The sequence below is a fragment of the Stigmatopora argus genome, chromosome 15 (assembly GCF_051989625.1).
Source record: "Stigmatopora argus isolate UIUO_Sarg chromosome 15, RoL_Sarg_1.0, whole genome shotgun sequence".
Lineage (NCBI taxonomy): Eukaryota > Metazoa > Chordata > Actinopteri > Syngnathiformes > Syngnathidae > Stigmatopora > Stigmatopora argus.
In genome coordinates this window covers 1,168,234-1,189,994 of record NC_135401.1, presented here as the reverse complement: position 1 = coordinate 1,189,994, position 21,761 = coordinate 1,168,234, and the positions used below count along the sequence as shown (strand labels likewise).

The 21,761-nt window shown below is 39.4% G+C and overlaps 2 protein-coding genes across 4 annotated transcripts; one reads left to right on the top strand and one right to left on the bottom strand.

Moving 5' to 3' along the window:
* Positions 1–225: 225 nt before the first annotated feature.
* Positions 226–13,650, bottom strand: jkamp (jnk1/mapk8 associated membrane protein). 2 transcript variants are annotated; one of them, XM_077621369.1, is made up of 9 exons: positions 13,527–13,650; positions 11,827–11,990; positions 4,528–5,219; positions 3,793–3,872; positions 3,490–3,644; positions 2,927–3,133; positions 2,620–2,801; positions 2,183–2,259; positions 226–1,634 (listed from the first exon to the last, which is right to left on the bottom strand). In XM_077621369.1, the coding sequence occupies exons 3-9, from the start codon at positions 4,628–4,630 to the stop codon at positions 1,416–1,418; spliced, it is 1,023 nt and encodes a 340-aa protein (XP_077477495.1). In that variant the 5' UTR covers positions 4,631–5,219; positions 11,827–11,990; positions 13,527–13,650; the 3' UTR covers positions 226–1,415. The 2 variants fall into 2 exon arrangements, with proteins under 2 accessions (XP_077477495.1, XP_077477496.1); XM_077621370.1 differs by lacking the exon at positions 13,527–13,650 and having other exon boundaries at positions 11,827–12,004.
* On the top strand, positions 9,493–21,624 carry LOC144090060 (disheveled-associated activator of morphogenesis 1-like). 2 transcript variants are annotated; one of them, XM_077621366.1, is made up of 25 exons: positions 9,509–10,034; positions 10,103–10,192; positions 10,776–10,847; positions 11,314–11,408; positions 11,837–12,056; positions 12,195–12,308; positions 12,568–12,678; positions 12,760–12,863; positions 12,932–12,998; positions 13,446–13,563; positions 13,636–13,774; positions 14,177–14,235; positions 14,311–14,498; positions 14,744–14,980; positions 15,903–16,010; positions 16,087–16,184; positions 16,301–16,385; positions 17,255–17,361; positions 17,746–17,834; positions 18,589–18,757; positions 19,376–19,483; positions 19,603–19,663; positions 20,858–20,992; positions 21,065–21,235; positions 21,327–21,624. In XM_077621366.1, exons 1-25 carry the CDS (start codon positions 9,837–9,839, stop codon positions 21,522–21,524), a joined length of 3,141 nt encoding a protein of 1,046 aa, XP_077477492.1. In that variant the 5' UTR covers positions 9,509–9,836; the 3' UTR covers positions 21,525–21,624. The 2 variants fall into 2 exon arrangements, with proteins under 2 accessions (XP_077477491.1, XP_077477492.1); XM_077621365.1 differs by having other exon boundaries at positions 9,493–10,034; positions 21,065–21,624.
* The last annotated feature ends 137 nt before the right edge of the window (positions 21,625–21,761 follow it).

The following is a 21,761-nucleotide window of genomic DNA, read 5'->3' as shown; positions in this document are numbered from 1 at the left end:
AAAACTGTTGTATTAACTACGGAATATTTGTCGTATTAGGCAGCTCTTTATCAAAATATCCATGCCTGTAAATTGAACCTTGCTTTGTAAAATTGTAAAATTCAAGTTTACAACTGCTGATTGCATTTCCCGGACAATAAAATCACGTGGAAAATGAAAGCAAGTTTCTCTGGCTTGTTGATAAGAACCATGAAAATAGCAACACATTAACCATACAGACAAGAATTCATTATAATCTGGAAATAATTTATTAATACTATGCTAACTTAACATACAGCAGTTTTTAAGACAAAACCACTAATTGGAAATAATAGTATATATTTTAAATTGCTGTTTGTGATTACACTGGATAGTTTTAGGTTGCGGCACTACTTGACAATTTTTCAAACATTTATAAAATGCAATAAAAAAAGCAAAATTTTAACTCACTCTCAGCCATTGACGCCATTAGACATCCAATCAGAATTGACTTGGAGGGCGTCCAGTCAAATGGATAAAACATCCCTCAACGCCATTCTTCCCAGTTCAACCAGATTGGAGTCTACATAGCGGCTACAGAGTGAGTTAAATAGGAAGGGCAATATTTACATTATATACAAACATAAATATTCCAGTGACCGATTGTCTATGTTCCAAATAAACAACTAGTGTAACAACTACTTTAGTGTAACTCGGCCTTACGGGTAATACACAATACTTTTTTTTGACAAAACTCGCGGGTGAGAGGCTCAATGTACAGTTTTGGCCCGAACATAAGACGACCCCCACTTTTTCAATGCTCAATTTTGAAAAAAGACTGAACCCCAAATGCAATTTTTATACGGAAAATAATGAAACTACATCTGAAACAAATTATTATTATTAAAAGCGTTATTTTGCCTCATGCAAATCATGCAAGAGCTGTCTATCACATATTAATATCTGCTGAAAATTTAAATATCATACTGACTACCAGTAGTTCAGATTTGTCCTCTGTAGAGGACATTTGTAAACCTAAATATCTTCCACCCAATGCATCCAATCACATCCTTTTGTCCTCTACAGAGGACATTCAGAGCTTTCCAATGATAGCAAATTTCTTTTGGAGTATTAGATTGGGGAATTTAAAAATAAATGTAATTGGGGAAAAAAATCCTGGTAGTCAGGAGGTTATGTAAACTAAAGCACAATCACATTTGTAAATAAATGGCGTCTGCTTTTTAAAATATAAATGAACCAATCTACTCTTGCAATAACCGTATTAACCATCAAAGTGTTCCGCATTGGCTATAAAGATATCTATCCTATTAATGGGTACAATGTCTAGACCCCGAATTTAAGACGAGCCCCACTTTTTCAGTCTTATTTCAATGCAAAAAAACCAACGTCTTATATTCGGGCCAATACGGTATATGTGACTAAAGCCTACATATCAATCAATGTCCATTGCTGCCCTCGGATAGGATGCGACTCGGCTCGGTGAACTTAGCTGTGGCGATATAGAACAGGGCCGGCCCGGGGACCAGGGCCAACAGCGGGAGGTCCTGCTCCAGCTTGTCCAGCCGCGAGATGGAGACCAGGCCGTAGGCGTGGAGCAGCCAATGGCTGAACAGGACCACCAGACGCTTCTTCTTGGCCACCAGGTTCTTGAAGGTCTGTTTGGACAGTAGTGGACAACATGAGAATCGTTATTCTGAGAAGAATGCACCGGGGAACCAAATGTTACTGTTTTTAGCAAGTCAGTCATGGAGGAAAATTATATTAGGGGTGTGGCTATAATAAAAAAATAAAATTAAATGTTAATGACTTGGAAATTAATTCGCCTGCATGAAAAATAAATGCAAAAAAAATATTGCGGAATACAAAGGCACAACAATAACAGTAAATGATATACTATGTACGTACATATATACAGAAAATTAAATTGAATACGATGAAAATTTGAAAAATGAAAAATTGAAAATAAGATTTTAAAAATTAAAGAAATTGAAATAGTCATAAAAATGAATTATATTAAGCTTGAAAATATATGACTTAAAAACATTTCAAATTAAATAACAATTAATATATGAATACCTTCTACTTTCTCATGTATTATTATTATAATTCATGAATTAACATATTTTTCCAGTGATTTATTACCCTCAACGTCGGTGAAAAATGATTTGAAAACAAGTCCAAAAAGCAAAATGAAGCCTTTTACCTGGATCTCGGAAGCAGACATGTACACGGCAAGTGTGACCAGGGACAGGACGAGTATTATAAAGGGAAATGCATAATCTGAAACAAACAAACAAACAAACATTTACATTCGATAACTTGAACAAAGATGAGCCCAGTAACATGTAAAATGTGCACTTCATTCTCCATCAAAGCACTTTTTAATGACTTCTAACACACTCCTCAAAGTTTAAACCAAAAATCAATTGTCATCCCGCAATTACGACAGATTCCCCGCCTCCCACCCATAAGCCAATAACGACGCAAGTTTTCCTCTTTGGGAATAATTGTACTCAACTATAACCTGTACTCCAATTAGGTGTACATACATGTACTTCAAGTCAAATTCAAACGCATTTTGAGTCTCCTTATGACACATACTTATAATTAGCTTTAATATTTTAACGGGTCCATACTCACAGAGTAATCCGCCCCCAACAGCCTGAAGCACGGTGAGGATGGGGAAGAAATACAACGCGGCATAGATGCTCTTAAATCGATCCGACTTGCCCAGACCGCATGCTATCTTTTTAACCAGCAGGGGGCGCAGTAGCATCATCAGCACCAAGCAGAAGGCATAATAGATTAAGACAATGGTATACCTGAGGAGGAAAACAAGTATACAGTCAGACCTCTACTTATGAATGCCCTTAGTTACAAAAAAAATAAATAACCTGTGATATGTTTTGAGTATGAAAACAGAATGCAGTGCTTTTAGAGGACTTACAGTGGGTAGACTGCTTCCTGGGTGCAGTGCAAAGTGTTGATGTAGTCCGGACTAGGATTATAAAGCATGGTGTACCAATCTGACAGCATCTGGACTCGACAGGAGTGGACGGCCATCTTGCCTACTGGCTCGGTGAGTAAGAGCGTGACCACGGCCGAGACGCCGCACTCCAGCAAGGCCGTCACGTGCTGCAGCAAAGCACTGGAACTGATGCACCCCCCAAAAAATCCAGAATTATTAGTATACACACACATTACGCAGGTAAAAGTCTAAAATGTAGTACAAATTGGACGGGGTTTGGAACGGGGTATTGCCGCCATCGGGTGGACAACGCGGGTATTACGTATTTGTCATCTTGGGCAGTGCGACCAGCAATTAGAAACTAGACCACCAAATTTTGGACAACATTCTCACGTTATTTCTTAGGAGTCCTTTAAACCCATGACCTCTTTTTATTGCCCTATCGATCCCGATAGTCAAAGTAGTACGACGCCACCCTCCCAGTTCAAACGGATTGGACATCTACTCATGAAAAACTCATTTAAAACAAGAAGAATTCTCACCTTTTCTTCCCGGAATACCACTCAATGAAGAACCAGTGAAGCACGAGAGGTAACATGGCCATGAAGCCCAGATAGAGCCAATCATAAAGTTCAGGCGACTCGGTGCAGCGCTCGCACACTTTTTGGATATTAGCCCGTTCTCCACGAGGACAAACCTGCGGTGAAAACAGAAAAAAAAACACAGATCACCTTATTTTTCTTTTATTTCTTGTGCAAAAAAAATTAATTTGAGGTTCAAACCAACCTAAACACATCAACAAATCATAAATGGTCATGTCTTAGGTTGTAATATGTTTTACTTACACCACAATCTCTTTCGACTGATCCATTGAACATTATTCTGCCACAGTATAGGCCCGGGCATGTCGCCGTCATGGCAACACCTGCAAGGGATGAGGAGATGGATGTTTACTGATTTTGAGTCCAAAATGTTCATCGATTTTGTGCAGTTAATAGAACTATGTCACGTCCATTAAGAGTCAAATCAAGAATCCAGATAAGAGCGTGTACTTTAATAACAAACAACAAAACCAGTACTACATGGAAGTACCAATACATAAATACAGCATAGTTCTGCTGGATTTCTCGTGTGTTAGTACTGGTTTTGCTGGTACAGAAAACAGGACATGTTGGGTCAAAAAATGCCTATTATTTATATAGGAGTCCTAAAACTACCAGTTCTGTAACGGGAAATACTAGTTGAGGGAGCTAATGATGCAATTTTCGACACCATTTGAACGCAACACTATTCCTGAGTTAGCTTCGTTGCTTTAGCAATAGTCAATTAATGATTACGCTAAACAAACTCATAGCATTACCGATAAACATGCGTACATGTATACATATACCTAAACACAACAATAACGACTAAATGCTAGTGCTACCAGCACCGCAGCGTATATATTCATGGGACACACTGATTTAGCCACCTAGCAACGCGACCATTCGAGTTCGGTAAACTATAAACAATATAGCACAGCGTCTGTTATAAAAAAGTAAAGAAAAATATGAGGTTTTAATGTGTTTAGAAACACTAACCGTTCATGCCGAACAATTTCCAACACCTGCGGTTATTAGAGGATAGCGTCCAAACAGGAAACACTCGAACCACTTTCAAAAAACTACGTCCGGTGTTAAACATAGATAACAACACATAGACACCAAGTGTAGATGTACATAATTCATCAGCAGCGTCACGCTGGACTGCGCATGCGTGTACCTTCAGCCATCTTGATATAATAACAACGGCACTTAGAGTGAAAAAAAAGGTCAAATAATCAAACTTTTAAATAAAATTAAAATCCACCCTAAACAATTAAGCAGCAAAATAAATTCCTCCTTTCTCATTTGTTTTTATTTTTTCAAAAATGTCCAGTTTTTTTTGTTTTTAAAAAGAAAATAATTACAAAAAATAGGAAAATGTTTATTTGAATCATCTTAAAATGTGACCGTGTTGAAATATGAAGAAAATAAACAAAAAGAAATGGTATTGTCCTTAAATTTTAAGATAGAATCGTTCCATTTTCTGAACTCAGGAGTTGAAGCCCAACTTGCATTCTAAAGAGCGGTGGATCAATTCCGGCCTCAGTCAATGACCTATTTTACCCAGAAACGCAATGGAAAAATACCCGGAGAGAACCTCATCAATGCAGTTGGACGCGAGGACTGCCCTGTGGGGGAGATCCGGCAGCTTTGTCAGCGGGACGATGAACCAGACGGCTGACACAAGCCTGTCAAGTTGACAAATAAAACAAAATCAGTCAAAATGTTGACTTCCTTTCAATGTGAATTTGTTGACTTTGATGGGGTCTTTGCCCCTACCAACATGGCCACCCAGAGGCCATGAAAGCTTTCTTCATGCTTCTGCCGGCAGTCAAAATGAGTTTTTGCTGACCACTTTATCCTCGCAAGGGTCGCGGGGGGTGCTGGAGCCTATCCCAGTCAACTATGGGCGGAGCACAATGAAACAAAGGAGAACAAATCATAGCTAGGGACAATTTAGCGTACAATTAGCCTAGCAAGCATGTTTTGGGGATGTGGGAGGAAACCGGAGTGCCCGGAGAAAACCCACACAGGCCCAGGGAGAACAGGCAAACTCCACATAGGAAGGTCCGGACCTGGAATTGAACCCTCGATCTCAGAACTGTGAGGCCGATGCACACACTCACTCACAGCTAGGGAATATTTAGCATCTCATTAGCCTGGCATGCCTATTTTTAGGGATGTGGGAAGAAACCGGAGTACCCAAAGAAAACCCACACAAATATTCAAACATCACACAGGAATGTCCAGACCTGGGATCGAACCCTGTACCCTATAACTGCGAGGCCAAAGTGCTAACCACTCAACCACCATGTTTTTTTTTTAAATACCAACTGCAGTATCGGTATCAGAGCCAAAAAAAATGCTATCAATAATAACAAAACGTGTACGGAACACACAGTTCTGGCACGCCGAGCAGTATCGATGGACATCCGCTAGCCCATCGATCGCTAACAGCGCTAACGCCGCCACATCAATAATGATGACCTTTACACACACATACACAAACAAATAAGTAAATTTAGCGAGAAGACAAAATGCTAAGGAAATAAAGTAAATATTTGTCAGCGATACGCCTGATAAGAAGCGTGACGTCAGCGCTAAAGAAGTCTCTCTATCAGAATGGAAGCATGCAAAACGCGGTGGGTGAGGTCAGGGCGTGTGCGTGGCAGCCTCGGCCAGGAATGCGGTCGTGTGTGATTCTTTCGCAAAGCGTAACAACGCGCGCCGTCACACATCTGTTGCTTCCGCTCGCTGCAACGCAAACATTGTCGCTCCAAGTTTCGCTCGAAGACGCAGTCAAAAAATTGGTGGATTTTTTGGGGGGTGTGGGACAACGTTCGGAAGATATTTTGGGTGGACATTTTTATGAAAGTTGCATCCGGCAGGGTTCGTTTTGCGATCGAGTTGTGGTAGAAAAACTGAGGGTTTTTTTTCGGGGAAAATGGATATGTTCAAAATGAAGGATTTGAGGGTTTTGGTGTCGGACTGAGTGGATTTGAGTCGCTGATTTTCCAATAAACGGAATTTATCCATTGGGGAGATTAGCGGCGTTCGGGGAGATGTGACGGAGGACGCGCCACTGATTTCCACGTGACGACCGACCGACGCGGAGAATGCCGGAGCGCCGCGTCACTTGAAAAGGAGTTGCGTTCCGCAGAGGTGAGGAATTCAAAGCGGGAATGACGGGATGTGTGCGTTCGGCTTTTACGTTTCGGAGATTTTTACCCAATTAAAAAATTAATAATATTAAAAAGGGTCAGGGGAAATGCCTATGAATACAAAAATAAAGTCATAAGGTAAAGAAATGAGTGCAAAAGTGGCTAATTATTAAATAAAAGTACAAGGAAAAATGACTATAAATAGAAAAGTCAGTGATGAGATTCAAAAGTAAATGCAAAATAAGTACATTAAATAAAAATGAGTAAAAATACAAAAATAAGCAATGAGATTAAAAGATAAAAGCAAAATAAGTCATGAGATTTAAAAATGCTAAATAAGTAGACCATTAAATAAAAGTAGGAATAAAGTCATAAATACCAAAATAAGTACAGAGATTCAAAAATAAATGCAAAACAAGTAATGAGATCAGAAAATAAATGTAAAGTAAGTACATCATTAAATGCACAAATAAAAATTTGTATAAATACAAAAATAGAAATAGGGAAAAAAAAATCAAATGCAAAGAGAATAGCAAAAAAAATGCAAAAACAAAAAAAACCTAAATGAAATTCCTTAAAGAAAATGGATTTCCGTGAAAGGGCAGGCAAAGATTTAAATGTAAACAAATCTAACATTTGATTACGTAGACCAAGGCTTTCAGACTCGGTCGGGCTGGTTCGCGGGCCGCTTTAACGTCAAATTGATTTCACGTGGGCCAGACCATTTTACATCTAATATTTAGATTTTTTTTAATAAATGGATTAAAAGAACTGGATTAAAAGCCCTGAATATTCATTTTTTTATAGATCTAAAACAATGTTTATTTTAGCTTTTTAAAAAAAAAATATTTGTAAATTTAAAAAAATGATTTTTGAACTAAAACACAGAAAAAAATGATTAAAAAATGACAATGATTGATTTAAAAAGGGGGAAAATCAGGTAATTTAATATACATCTATACTCAAGTCATCCAGCACAGCAGACATAAGTGGCAAAGTTGCATCGACGGGGGTTGGGCCAACGTGGGTGGAGGGTGGGGGCAGCTTTTTGGTTCCAAGCCATCCAGCCCTGACCGAGCGAGCTAGCTGACAAAGTTGAAGCAGCGGGGGTTGGGCTACGAACGAGAAGCACCTGACGCCAATCCACTGATTGCACTCGCAGGACAGTAGTATTGCAGAAAGTTTCCTCTTTAGAAGTTGAAACCAAAGCACTCACTTTTGCCCCTTTTTTAGTTTGCCCAGCCCTGTTAAATAAATGACTACCGTATTTTCACGACAATAAGGCACACTTAAAAGTCTTCAATTTTCTCCAAAATACACAGGGCGCTTTATAATCCAGTGCACTTTATATATGGACCAATACTGAAATTGTTATCACGATAAAATAAAATAAATCAGTCGATAGGGTAGACCAAGGGTGTCAGACTCGGGTTGGTTGGCGGGCCGCTTTAACATCAACTTGATTTTATGTGGGCCAGACCATTTTAGATATAATATTTTGATTTTTTTAAAATATAAATGGATTAAAAGAACTGGATTTAAAGCCCTGAATATTCCGTTTTATATAGATCTAAAACAATTTTTTTATATATTTTTAGATTTTACAAAATGATTTTTGAACTAAAAACACAAAAAATGGATTAAAAAATTATTGGATTAAAAGCCCTGAATATTCCATTTTTATAGATCTAAAACAATGTTTATTTTAGCTTTTTTATATTTTATATTTTACAAAATGGTTTTTGAACTAAAAACACAGAAACATGGATTAAAAAATGACAATGATTGATTTAAAAGGGGGAAAATCAGGAAATTTAATATACATCTATACTCAAGTCATCGAGCACAGACATAAGTGGCAAAGTTGCATCAACGGGGGTTGGGCCAACGTGGGTGGACGGTGGGGGCAGCTTTTTCATTCCAAGCCATCCAGCCCCGACCGACCGAGCTAGCTGACAAACTTTGAAGCAGCGGGGGTTGGGCTACGAGAAGCACCTGACGCCAATCCACTGATTGCACTCGCAGGACACTAGTATTGCAGAAAGTTTCCTCTTTAGAAGTTGAAACCAAAGCACTCACTTTTGCTCCTTTTTTTAGTTTGCCCTGTTAAATAAATGACTACCGTATTTTCACGACTATAAGGCGCACTTAAAAGTCTTACATTTTCTCCAAAATACACAGGGCGCCTTATAATCCACTGCGCTTTATATATGGACCAATACTAAAATTGTTATCACGATAAAATCAAATAAATCAGTCGATAGGGTACACCAAGGGTGTCAGACTCGGGTTGGTTGGCGGGCCGCTTTAACGTCAACTTGATTTCATGAGAGACGGACCATTTTAGATATAATATTTTCGATTTTTTTTAATATAAATTGATTAAAAGAACTGGATTTAAAGCCCTGAATATTCCGTTTTATATAGATCTAAAACAATGTTTATTTTAGCTATTTTTTTATATATTTTTAGATTTTACAAAATGATTTTTGAACTAAAAACACAAAAAATGGATTAAAAAAAAAATTGGATTAAAAGCCCTGAATATTCCATTTTTATAGATCTAAAACAATGTTTATTTTAGCTTTTTTATATTTTATATTTTACAAAATGGTTTTTGAACAAAAAACACAGAAAAAATGGATTAAAAAATGACAATGATTGATTTAAAAGGGGGAAAATCAGGAAATGTAATATACATCTATACTCTTCATTTGAATTTGATCCTAAAACAGAAAGTCGGCACATGATTTACTTTCCCGGGCCACACAAAACGATGCGGCGGGCCAGATTTGTCCCCCGGGCCGCCACTTTGACGTAAACGCACTGATAATACCTGGCTACTAGGCAGATCGACAACCTGATTATCGCGGCCAAGTCTGGTCTACATGAACCGCCATATTCGAGGGATTACTGTACATATAATTCTACAGTGTAGGAACAATCATTTAAATGGCGAAAAGAGGCAAATAATAGCACAGAGTGTGTTTAAAAAGTCCTAATAATATTCAATAGACATCACAAGCGGCATAATTTGGAAGCTATTAAGGGCAAAAAAATGAGGTATTACTGCATTCCGTAAACGCAAATAACTACAATTGAAGTGCAATTGAAGAAAGGACGAATGAGGATTTTCCTTTTGAAATGTGGGCAGTGACCATGACGTCCCAGGGACCCCAGCACCCTGGCCACGCCCACTTCTTGGCCAGCTTATTTCCTTGTTGTTTCAAGAACCCCCCGGAAATCACCCACGTCCGAGACCATGTCGCCAACGCCGCGCTGGAGCCCACCGTACCCGCGCCGCCCCCGCAAGAACTGGACTCCATGTTCACCGAGCTGGTGGTGAGTACACCGACCGTCGGCCGGGCGTTTTCGGCCCGGGGGTGCTTGACTTTCGCCCGTGTTTAAAGGATGAGCTGGACCTGGCGGACGAGCACCGGGCCGCCATGTTTGCGTTGCCGGCTGAGAAGAAATGGAAGCTTTACTGGAGTAAAAAGATGGTATGTATGCTAGTTTGTTAGCATGGGCGGAGCTACTGGGGGGGCCGGGAGGGGGTTTCTGGCTAACTGCCCCCCTAAAAGTCAGCTTTGCCACTCCTACTGTGCACAAATCATTCATTTTTGGAACTGCTTATACTCACAAGGGTCGCGGGGGGTGCTGGAGCATATCCCAGTTAACTACAGGCACGCCCTGAATCAGTGGTCAACCAATGGCAGGGCGCGAGGAGACAAACAAGCAATCACACTCATGGCCAGGGACAATTTAGCATTCAATTAGCCTAGCATGCATGTTTTGGTGGTGTGGGAGGGAAGTGGAGTACCCGGAGAAAAGCCACATGCAGAACATGCAACCTCCACGCAGTGAGGACACACCTGGGATCGAACCCTCGACCCCAGAACTGCAAGCCCAACGCAAACACTCACTTATAGCTAGGGAATAAACTACAATGTATTTTTTAGTACTTGCACGTGATGCTAGTGCTATTTTAGCGCTTGATCGGTCCCGATTCTCAGACTATAATTGGTTAGAACTAGTTAAGTCTTAAATGATAAAAATGTTAAAGTATTTTTATTGGTGTTGCAGGAAACAGAAGAAAACAAAGGTGCAACCAGCTGGCCCGAGTATTATATTGATCAGCTCCGTTCAATGACGACAGTAAGTTGATTTTCTTTTTCTTTCCTAAATCAGTTTGTTTTGTTACAGATTGTTTCTTCTTCTTTATTTCAGAATTACAGTCATTGAATAGAGAATAGTGTCAATATTGACATTATTGAGTTGTTGATTTTTTACTCATTCGTTGAAGGCATTTATTTTGTTGTCCGCGAATGATGTTAATAAAGCTACCAATTCAATTTATATGCATGTCCTTCATTTTGGGTCAGAGACTTGTTCGCAATATAATTTTTGGATCATTTTAATATTATTATTATATATATTTCTGTATTATAGCCTTTTTTCATTCTTAACTATATTTTTATCAATTTTTTTATTTAGTATATTTTATTGAGTGCCATTTTGTCAGGGTTAGCTGACATTTAAATTATTTCAAGCAATCCAATGAATTGGATTGGACGATGCTCGGTGTCCATGTCGTTTAATTTTTTTCCATTTTCTTTCTTAGAGAAAAAGTTTGCTCATTTTGGAGGAGACGGAAGATCAGGGACGCCAAAGGGTTGTGGAAGGACTTAAGACGGCTCTGAGGACACAACCTATGAGGTACTTTTTGTTTTTTTGGTTTTTTAATCACAAATACAGGTTTTTCTGTAATTATCTACAAAAAGATCAATGTGGGATATTTGTAAAATGTTAATGGCACTATTAGTTAGAATTTGTCAGTTAAGTTCACATTTAAATGAAGGTTTGTTCTGATTTAATAGTTGAAAATCAAGTAATCATGTGGAAAAATAGTATTAATGGAAATTTATAGTGTATATTTAAAAATAATGTCAATCAAAATCACACTAAAAAATTCCGTTGGCACAAAACGCATTTTTGGAGGGCTGTACGACATGAGGATAGAAATGAAATTACAACTTTTAGCGTGAAAATAGTCAGAGCCCGCCAAATCCACGCCGAGTGTCATCAGTATTACCGCACTTTGTGTCTTTCTTTTTCTGTTTGTGTTCAAACGCACCTGTCCGCAGGTTTGTCACCAGGTTCATCGAATTGGACGGCCTGCCGTGCATCCTGAACTTCCTCCAATCCATGGACTACGAGACCAGCGAGTCTCCGGTGCACACGTCCCTGATTGGCTGCGTCAAGGCTCTGATGAACAACTCGCAGGGCCGAGCTCACGTCCTGGAACACGGCGAGAGCATCAACGTTATCGCGCAGAGTCTTGCCTCGGAAAATATTAAAACCAAGGTACTGTTCATCCACGCTGCCCCTACCAAGATGGCCGCCCCCAGACCATTTTAGTGGGGTACTTTATCACATTTTTGTACGTCTTCCTTAACAACAATCCGAGGCCATTTTTATGTATAATATGTTTTATTTTTTTAGGTTGCCGTCCTGGAAATTTTGGGTGCCGTTTGCCTGGTCCCGGGGGGCCACAAAAAAGCCCTGGAGGCCATGATTAACTACCAGACTTTTGCGTCCGAGAGAACGCGTTTCCAGGTACGATTATTAGGTATGAGCCCAACATTTTTCTACTCTTGAATATGAGTTTGTGGCTAGATGTCCAATCTATTTGACGTGGAAGGACGGCAGCAAATGCAGACGTGTATGATTTTTTTATGTGAAGATCAATGTTCATTTGGCTGTTGTTTTTGAGGGCAGACAAAAACGAAATTGATCATTATTGAGGTCTTGCTGGGTTTTTTTATTTTAATTTTTGGTGTATTTTTGCATATTATTATTTTTGTTTCATGGGCAGAATTTAGTGACAGACCTGGATAGATCGACTGGTCGCTACAGAGATGAAGTGAATCTAAAGACTGCCATTATGTCTTTCATTAACGCCATTTTGAGCCAAGGACCGGGCGAGGTAAGTCGGGAATTATTTTTGGAAAAATCCATATTCCACATATACGTTGCTATTTTATGATTTTTTTTGTTGGCCCTCTAGAACAGTCTGGAATTCCGCGTCCACTTGCGCTATGAATTTCTGATGTTGGGAATTCAGCAAATCATCGATAAACTTCGCTCGCATGAAAACGAAACGTTGGACAGGTGTGGACAAACTTAACGATATTTTTGGTGGAGATATTTTCTAACATTTTTTGGTGTCTTTTTTTCAGACATTTGGAATTTTTTGAAATTCTGAGGAACGAAGACGAGCTTCTTTTGGCCAAAAGATTCGATCTTGTAAGTAACCTTTTGTCAGTATATTTTTATTTATGATGAGTATTTAATTATAGTAACTTTAGTTTTCAATTAAAATCCAATGTGAGATGCACCAAGTAGTGCTGCAACCTAAAACTGTCCAGCGTAAAAACAAAATTTTTGCACACATGTCAAGATATCTGATACTTGTGACGTAAGTTAGCATAACATCACTCATGAGGGTGCTGGAGCCTATCCAAGTCCACTCTGGGGTGGCCCCCAAACTATTGATCGGACATAGGGAGATCTCGAGGACAACTGGTGGTGCTACTACAACTTATGGATGCCACCTGCTGGCCGAATTGTGCATTTGTCAGAAACTAGAACGTTGGATACCATTTTGGCGATAAACATCCGCGCAGATCTGAACATTTTTCATAAACACTTTCATTTGGAGGTTTTTCTAAAGGAACCCGTGTTCTCTTTCAGGTCCACGTCGAAACCAAAAGCGCCAGCCAGATGTTTGAGTTGATCCGCAAACGTTTAAGCCACACCCAAGCGTACCCTCACCTGCTATCGGCGCTCCAGCATTGCCTGATGATGCCGTGTGAGGATCTCCCCGTCCGGCAAATGTGGCGGCCTCTGTCGTGGTTCCTCACTTATTTCGCCGTTTCTGCAGATAAACAAAACGGCACCACGATTCAATATTGGGTGTTGTTGGATCGCATAGTCCAGCAGCTGGTTTTGCAGACGGACAAAGGGGAAGACCCGGACGTGGCTCCCTTGGAAGACTTCAACGTTAAAAATATCGTTCGAAAGTAAGTCTCGCTCGAAAGGATTGGAGGAACTGATTTTTAGAGAAAACGAGCAGGGGGGCTAGGCGAAGAACCAAAAGAATTGTTGCGCTATTTAAAAATATATTTTTTGAAAAATGTCTATTAGGATCAGACAGCCGTTTCTGGCCACCATACAAAATTTCAACTCTTTACGTTGCACGTTTTGGACAAACGTAGCGAGAGAATCTTAACATACACACAAATCAGGCTTTATAAGAATTGCTAATCCTATCACAATATTGATGTTACAATTCAGTATGATAAATTTGGAATTTGGTGAACATTTATGACAACTTTTCCCATACCGGACCGGACTTGACGACCCAGGTGGGCCACGTCCGGCCCGCACTCCTTATTTTTGACACTTACCGTTTTTCTCCAAAGGCTCGTCAAAGAAAACGAAGTGAAACAATGGAAAGAGCAGGCGGATTCCATGAGAAAAGGTGAGCGCGGCAACCACCCGAATAAATTCCCAGAGTGACACCCCATTTTTTTTCTTGGCTCCGCCCCCCTTCCAGATCATCACGAACTAAAACAACGTTTCGAAAAGAAGGAACGGGAATGCGAGGCCAAGAATAAGGAGAAAGAAGACATGATGCAAATGGTGAACAAGCTGAAAGACAAACTGGAACGAGAAAGCAACGACCGCAAACTGGCTGAACAGAGATTGGTCGAAATGTCCGCTCGACTGGAGCAACTCAGCTCGGTGAGTTCGGCCCATTGACGACCATTCACGTCCAATTTTTAAATAATGCTTTTTCTGACTTAGCATAGACGCTATCCATTGCTAACAACCTGCTAGTTCCTTTCAAAAAAATGTTAAAAACAGACTATCGACTATTGGCGGGAGCATATGGATGAAATTATCACGATATTTCATATTTTGACATATTGTCCCGCCCCTAATTCTACTAATTAACTGCTGTTTTACGTTTTTTTTTAATTAATTAGACTTCCAACGCCCCGGGTGGACCTCTCGTGACGCCAGGAAGTTTGGCTCCTTTTGTTCCTTCACCACCTTGTCCACCAGGGGGAGCGCCAACTTTTGGCAACGCTCCATTTGCTCCCCCACCGCCTCCCCCTCCTCCCCCGCCTCCCCCAGGAGCTCCCCTCCAAAAAGCCAAGCAGAAAAATATTCCCCAGCCGCAAAATCCCATGAAATCCTTCAACTGGAGCAAAATACCTGAGGTACAACTTTATATTAATTTTTAAAAAATATATATATTTAGTCAATTTTAATGACTAGTCACAGTGACATTTATTCTTCCTCTGGCCAAGACGCACCAAGAATTTAGCATTAGTAGCCGTCCCATCGATTTCAAGTGGGAGAACATTCATTAGTCCGCTGCCAACCCTCCCACATCAAATGAATTGGACGTCTAGAGTGGTCAATGGCAGTCGACGAGTAATGGCGGGCATTATGACGACAATGAAAATAATCTTTTAGAAGTTGGTTGAGAAAAAAAGTTAGTCTCAATTTAACTTTGATGGGAAAGTTGCCCCACCCAACATGGCCGCCTTGAGCTCATTTTAGTTGGGGCAATGAGATTTTTGAGTCATGGAAATTGACAAATTGGACGTCAATGGCAGGCAATGAGTAAATAGCAAATGCTTTGACATTTATAAAAGAAGGAGGAGCTAGTTATGACTTCATTTTACTCTTATTACATTGACTTCATGTGAAAGATGCCCCTACCAACATGGCCGCCCAAAGCCATTTTGGTGGGAGCCTTTCCCCTACCTTTCAAGCTTTTAAAGTATTTATCATTATGATTTTTTTTTAAAAAAACAATTCCCATCCTTTTAAAGTATTTTTCATTATTTAAATAAAAAAAAAAAATATATATATATATATATAATAATAATACGCATTTTTGGGTGTTTTTTTTCCCGTCAATTTTTTTCCCCACAACGCCATATTGTCAGCCATTTAACAACGCCAGACCGAAAGTCCGTTCATGATTTTTTTTGTAATCGACGGACGCTCATTCGCTGCCAACCCTCCCACTTCGAACGTATTGGACGTCGACTCATAATAAATAAACTTATTGATCGGGAAAAAAAATCGGTTAATCCGTAAAAGCTAAAACGATCGTGGTGTTTTTTCCAGAACAAAATCCCAGGCACCATCTGGACAGAAATCGACGATCTGCAGGCCTTCAAAGTTCTGGACCTTGAAGAATTCCAGCAAACCTTCTCCGCCTACCAAAGACCGCAAGTAATTTGGGGAAAAAAATAGGCGACACTTTACGCTACGGCAAAAAAAGATGTGACGTTTTAAAATGGTTGAACAGAAAGAAAATGAAGACGACAGCGCTGCCCTGAGGAGAGCCAAGGAACTGTCAGTGATCGACGGTCGCCGAGCGCAGAACTGCAACATCTTGCTTTCCCGGTAAGTAAAAAAAAAAACAATATTGATTGGTTTTGGGGGTCGGGATTAGTTATTGTTAGTTATGATTACCTTTGTTATTTTCTAACAATATCTCAATATTAACAATATCGTTTCAGGCTGAAAATGTCCAATAATGAAATCCGCTCGTCCATTCTATCCATGGACGAACAGGAAGATTTACCCAAAGACATGCTGGAGCAGGTATTCATTATTATACTTTAATTAATTATCAATACACTTACCGCTAACGTTCATAAAGCGACCTAAAAAACATGCCGAATTTTCTCTGAACATTTTACGTCAATCGTCAGTGCAGTGCACGTTTTTCCCAGCAGGGGCGCTAAATGTGACTTGCGACGCCTTCCTTTTCCGAACTGCTTAACCGCGCAAGGGTCGCGGGGGGTGCTGGAGCCTATCCCAGCGGACTAAGGGAACCAAGCAGGGACACAATGAATCGGTGGCCAGCCGATTGGAGGGCTCAAGGAGACAAACAACCAATCACGCTCAACGCCAGGGGCAATTTAGCATGCAGTTAGCCTAGCATGCATGTTTTTGGGACGTGGGAGGAAACCAGCGTACCTGAGGAAAACCCACGCAAGCCCGGGGAGAACATGCAAATTCCACGCAGTGAGGACCGACCTGGGATCGAACACACGACCCCAAAACTGCCAGGCGGACGCGCTAACCACTTGCTCGACTTGCTACAAATTAGTAGCAATAGTAGTACCCTCAAGATATCCCGTATTTCCACTTGTTAGTTAGCCAATTAGCCTAAAGTGCCAGCCTTGGCGAGTAATACATGCAAAACAATCGAAAATAGCAACATTAATAGGCTAAAAAAATAATTAGTAGATATTTATATTTGGGCAAAAATATATACGCTTCAGTTTAGTCATTTAGTGCTACATGATACATCAAATATCATGTAAAAAATGAAGTTAGTATGGGAAAAGTTGTCATAAATGTTGACTAAATCATTCAAAATGAATGACACTATGGTTTCATATTTTTGTGACGGGTGAACGTTCATTACATATTTTGATCGTACCTCTTTTTTGTGCGTGATGAAGCTTCTGAAGTTTGTCCCGGAGAAAAGTGACGTGGAACTTTTGGAGGAACACCGCCACGAATTGGATCGCATGGCCAAGGCCGATCGCTTTCTCTTCGATATGAGCAGGTATGCGACCAATCGCCAATCCCATCCGTCCAATCGATGGGTGACCTGTACGGGGCAAAAAAAGAACATCAGGAAGTGACCCGGAAACGCCCCAAAATCCACAGGAAATGCCCATTTGCTGTCATTGAGGGTGCTAGATGTCCAATTCCGTTGAAATGGAAACGTGGCTTTAAAAAAAAATATTAAAAAAATATTGTTATAAACACAGAGAGACTTGGATTGGACGCCTATTGCCGTCAATGGGAGATGTTTATCGCCATCTATAGGTCGACATTTGAGAATTTTTCAGCAGTTGAGATGACAGTTCTAGGTTTTATTTATATAGAAAACTGTCATGAATCATTATTCATTTATTTATTTTTAATTATTTTTATTCCCTTCCAGGATTAACCACTACCAGCAGAGACTTTCATCTTTGTACTTTAAGAAAAAATTTACAGAGAGAGTGGATGACGTCAAACCCAAAATCAACGGTAAGCAAAAGTACACCAAATATTTCCGTCATTTTTGGGCCAAAAATAAATAAGTCCCGCCCACATCTAGGTCTAGTCGGCATGACTGTGGCCCGCCAACTACAACCTTCTTTAATACAAAAAAATTAGCATTTGTTATTTGGTTCCATTATTTTTCCCGCTGTAAAAATCTCAGTACAGTCATACCTCTACTTATGAATGCCTCTAGGTACGAAAGTTTCAGGTTACAAAAGTTTTTTTTTCAGCAAATGAGTGACTCGAAATACGAAAAAGATCAGTTACGAAATCCCCCAAAAAGTAAATGCATTTCCTTATCTGTTATTTTAATTAGAATTGCCCTTATTAAGATATTTCAGCGGCGCAGGGCACATTTTCATATGCTTTATTTATTTTAAGACATTTACAAAACATTTCCTTATAATCTTCTCTCATTTTTTGTGTTTCCTCACATCTGTCATACAAAATTGGGACATTTTGACCCATTTTAAAGGCTTTAGTTGGTCGTTGTGCGAAGACCGTGGAACGAATGAGAGAATTTTCATATAAAGTACACCTCTACTTACGAAATTTTCAAAAAAGTCTTAATTTCGTAAGTAGAGGTACGACTGTATTGGTCTGGGTTGTCCGAAAAAAATAAAAATACAATTTAACGTCCACAGAAGTACCATTAGCTAGCGTTAGCCAAACACTAATCGGATGACTCGTCTAACTTGCCGACTCGTGCTTAAAAAGTGGATTTTTTTTACGTTTGCAGCTTTGCGTTTGGCGTCCCAGGAAGTCACGAAGAGCCGCACGCTACGTCAACTTTTAGAGGTGGTCCTGGCCTTTGGGAATTACATGAATAAAGGACAGCGGGGAAACGCTTACGGGTTTAAAGTCTCCAGTCTCAACAAGATCGCCGACACCAAGTCAAGCATCGACAAGTAGGCTTTACATTTTAATTCAATTCAACGCCTTAATCGTTCATCATGGCTATAAATGATTAAAATGTTTAAAGATTTTTGTCTGGATCAAGGGTGTCAGACTCGGGTTCGTTGGCGGGCTGCGTTAACGTCAACTTGATTTCACGTGGGCCAGACCATTTTAGATATAATATTTAGATATTTTTTTTATAAATGGATTAAAAGAACTGGATTAAAGGCCCTGAATATTCCGTTTTTTATAGATCTAAAACAATGTTTATTTGAGATTTTTTTATATATATTTTTAGATTTTACAAAATGATTTTTGAACTAAAAACACAGAAAAAATGGATTAAAAAATGACAATTATTGATTTAAAGGGGGAAAATCAGGAAATTGAATATACATCTATACTCTTCATTTTAATTCGATCCTAAAACTGAAAATTGGCACTCATCATTGACTTTCTCGGGCCGCACAAAATGATGCGGCGAGCCAGATTTGGCCCCCGGGCCGCCACTTTAACACATGTGGTCTAGATGAAGCTAATCTGACTGGCTAAAGTTAGCTTTAGCTTTTGCTAGAAGACCATTAGCTCCAAAACAAAGATAAAAGCAGGTGATTTTTGGCATTTTGCAGAAACGTCACTCTGCTCAACTACGTGGTCGGCGTTCTGGAGAAGAAGTTCCCGAGGGTGCCGGAGCTCGGCCAAGAGTTGCAAAATGTGCCGGGTGCCGCAAAAGTCAAGTAAGCGCAGCTTCGTTTTTGGCTTGTTATTTTTTTCCCTGTTCTAAATAAGTTTGGCATTTTGCGCATTATTTTGAAAGTTAAGTAGAAGCTCACTTCCTGTTCTTGCTTTTTTGTAGTATGACGGAATTGGAGAAAGAGATCAACAATCTGCGATCTGGCATCAAAAGTGTGGAAGCTGTAAGATTTTGGGGGGAATTATTATTTACTATTTATTATTTAATGAACAATAATCAGGGGTAAAATTAGTCAATAGAGCGTTTAGAGATAGCGTTGACCTAAAAAAATTATTGTCCAAATCATTTTTTTTTCGAGCTGTAAATCACAAATTTGACTTTATTTTTATCTTTCACTTGTCATAATCATTTATAATATTCTTATTTTTCAATTTTGGGGAACTTTGCCCAATAAGATTTCCTTAATTTTTATTTTATAAATTAAAATATTGAAAGAAAAAATAAAGTTTACTGCGCCAATAAGTACTTTATAGTAGATAATTATTTTTTTAACATTTAAATTTTGGGGAAGTTTACCATAATATTTTCTTAATTATTATTTTTTAGATTACAATATAGAAAGAAAAAAAAATACTGCTTCAATAGATAGTTTATAGTAGATGCGTATTTTTTGACATTTAAATTTTCGGGAACTTTGCTCCATATTGCCTTTAATTTTTTTTCATTTAAAATACAATATAGAAAAAAATAACTGCTTTAATAAGTACAGTTTAAAGTAGATGCGTATATTTTGACATTTCAATTTTTGGGAACTTTACCCATAGAATTTTCTTAATTCTTATTATTTTTAATTACAATATAGAAAGAAAAAAATACTGCTTCAATAGGTAGTTTATTTTAGATGCATATTTTTTGACATTTAAATTTTCGGGAACTTTGCTCCATATTGCCTTTAATTTTTTTTCTTTTAAAATACAATATAGAAAAAAATAACTGCTTTAATAAGTACAGTTTAAAGTAGATGCGTATATATTTTGACATTTCAATTTTTGGGAACTTTTCCCATAAGATTTTCTTAATTACTATTTTTTTAAATTACAATATAGAAAGAAAAAAAATTATGCTTCAATAGATAGTTTATAGTAGATGCGCATTTTTTGACATTTCAATTTTCGGGAACTTTGCTCATATTACATTTAACTTTTTTTAAATATAGAATATAAAATAAATAATAAAATACAATATAGAAAAAAAACAAGTGCTCCAACAAGAAGTTTAAATTCAATTGTTTTTTTTTGGACATTTCAATTTTCTGGAGATTTTCCCCACAAGATTTCCTCCAATTAAAGAAAAATAATAATAATAATAACTAACTCCTCCCATGACAGTAAACAAATCTACGTACTTGTACTTCCAGGAACTGCAGTACCAGCAAGGTCAGAATTCTCCGCAGTCGTCGGACAAATTTGTTCCCGTGGTCAGGCAGTTCGTCACCGTGGCGTCCTTCAGCTTCTCCGAAGTGGAGGAATCCTACGGCGAGGCCAAAGATCTGGTAAGACGGCGGCCATCTTTCAACCCGTACTGGCCATTCCGCACGCCGACCGTTTCTGACCTTCTTCCCAAGCTGGTCCGAGCGCTGAGACGCTTCGGGGAAGACCCGTCCAAGCTGGAACCCGACCGGTTCTTCGGGACCTTCGACGCCTTCCTCTCGGCTTTCTCCGAGGCCAAGCGGGCCAACGTGGACGCCGTGCGGCGCAAGGAGGACGAAGAAAAGCGGCTGCTTCTGGAAGCCAAGGTCGGAGGCGCTTTTCCTGTCGGAAATGGACTGCAAAAACGTGACTTTACAAGGATAAGTGATCAGCGAATTTGTCTTTCTTTGCTTCCAGGTGAAGAAAGAACGGGGGCGGAAAGCCGAGAAAGTTTCGACGGACGAGGGAGGCGGCGAATTCGACGACCTGGTGTCGGCGCTGCGCTCCGGCGAGGTGTTCGACAAGGACCTTTCCAAAATGAGCCGGCGGAAACATCGGCGCAAAGACGCCTTCGACACCGGCCGGGAGAGATCGGTCGCAAAATTGAATCCGTGATCGCTCGCTGGGAAAACCCATTGGACGTCTAGAACCGTCAATGGCACTGAGAGATGACCAACTATATATCTATTATTGTCAATAAGAGGCATCGACTTCATTTTGCGTCACTTTCTTGTCATTTTTAGGTCACTTCCGGTTCATTTTTGGATAGGCTCTGGCACCCCCGCGACCTTAAGCATTTCGTAAAATGAACGAATCGGGATTTTAATCGCTCTAACATTGAATTATTTAGCG

Excerpts from the sequence above, each read along its gene's own strand:
- LOC144090060 (XM_077621365.1), top strand. The coding sequence starts at position 9,837 with ATGTGGGCAGTGACCATGACGTCCCAGGGACCCCAGCACCCTGGCCAC. Across the intron at positions 14,981-15,902 it reads ACTGGAGCAAAATACCTGAG|AACAAAATCCCAGGCACCAT; the intron begins GTACAACTTTAT and ends TGTTTTTTCCAG. Across the intron at positions 16,386-17,254 it reads CCAAAGACATGCTGGAGCAG|CTTCTGAAGTTTGTCCCGGA; the intron begins GTATTCATTATT and ends TGCGTGATGAAG.
- jkamp (XM_077621369.1), bottom strand. The coding sequence starts at position 4,630 with ATGTTTAACACCGGACGTAGTTTTTTGAAAGTGGTTCGAGTGTTTCCT. Across the intron at positions 2,260-2,619 it reads TGTTGGGGGCGGATTACTCT|ATTATGCATTTCCCTTTATA; the intron begins GTGAGTATGGAC and ends TGTTTGTTTCAG. Across the intron at positions 1,635-2,182 it reads TGTCTGCTTCCGAGATCCAG|ACCTTCAAGAACCTGGTGGC; the intron begins GTAAAAGGCTTC and ends CTGTCCAAACAG.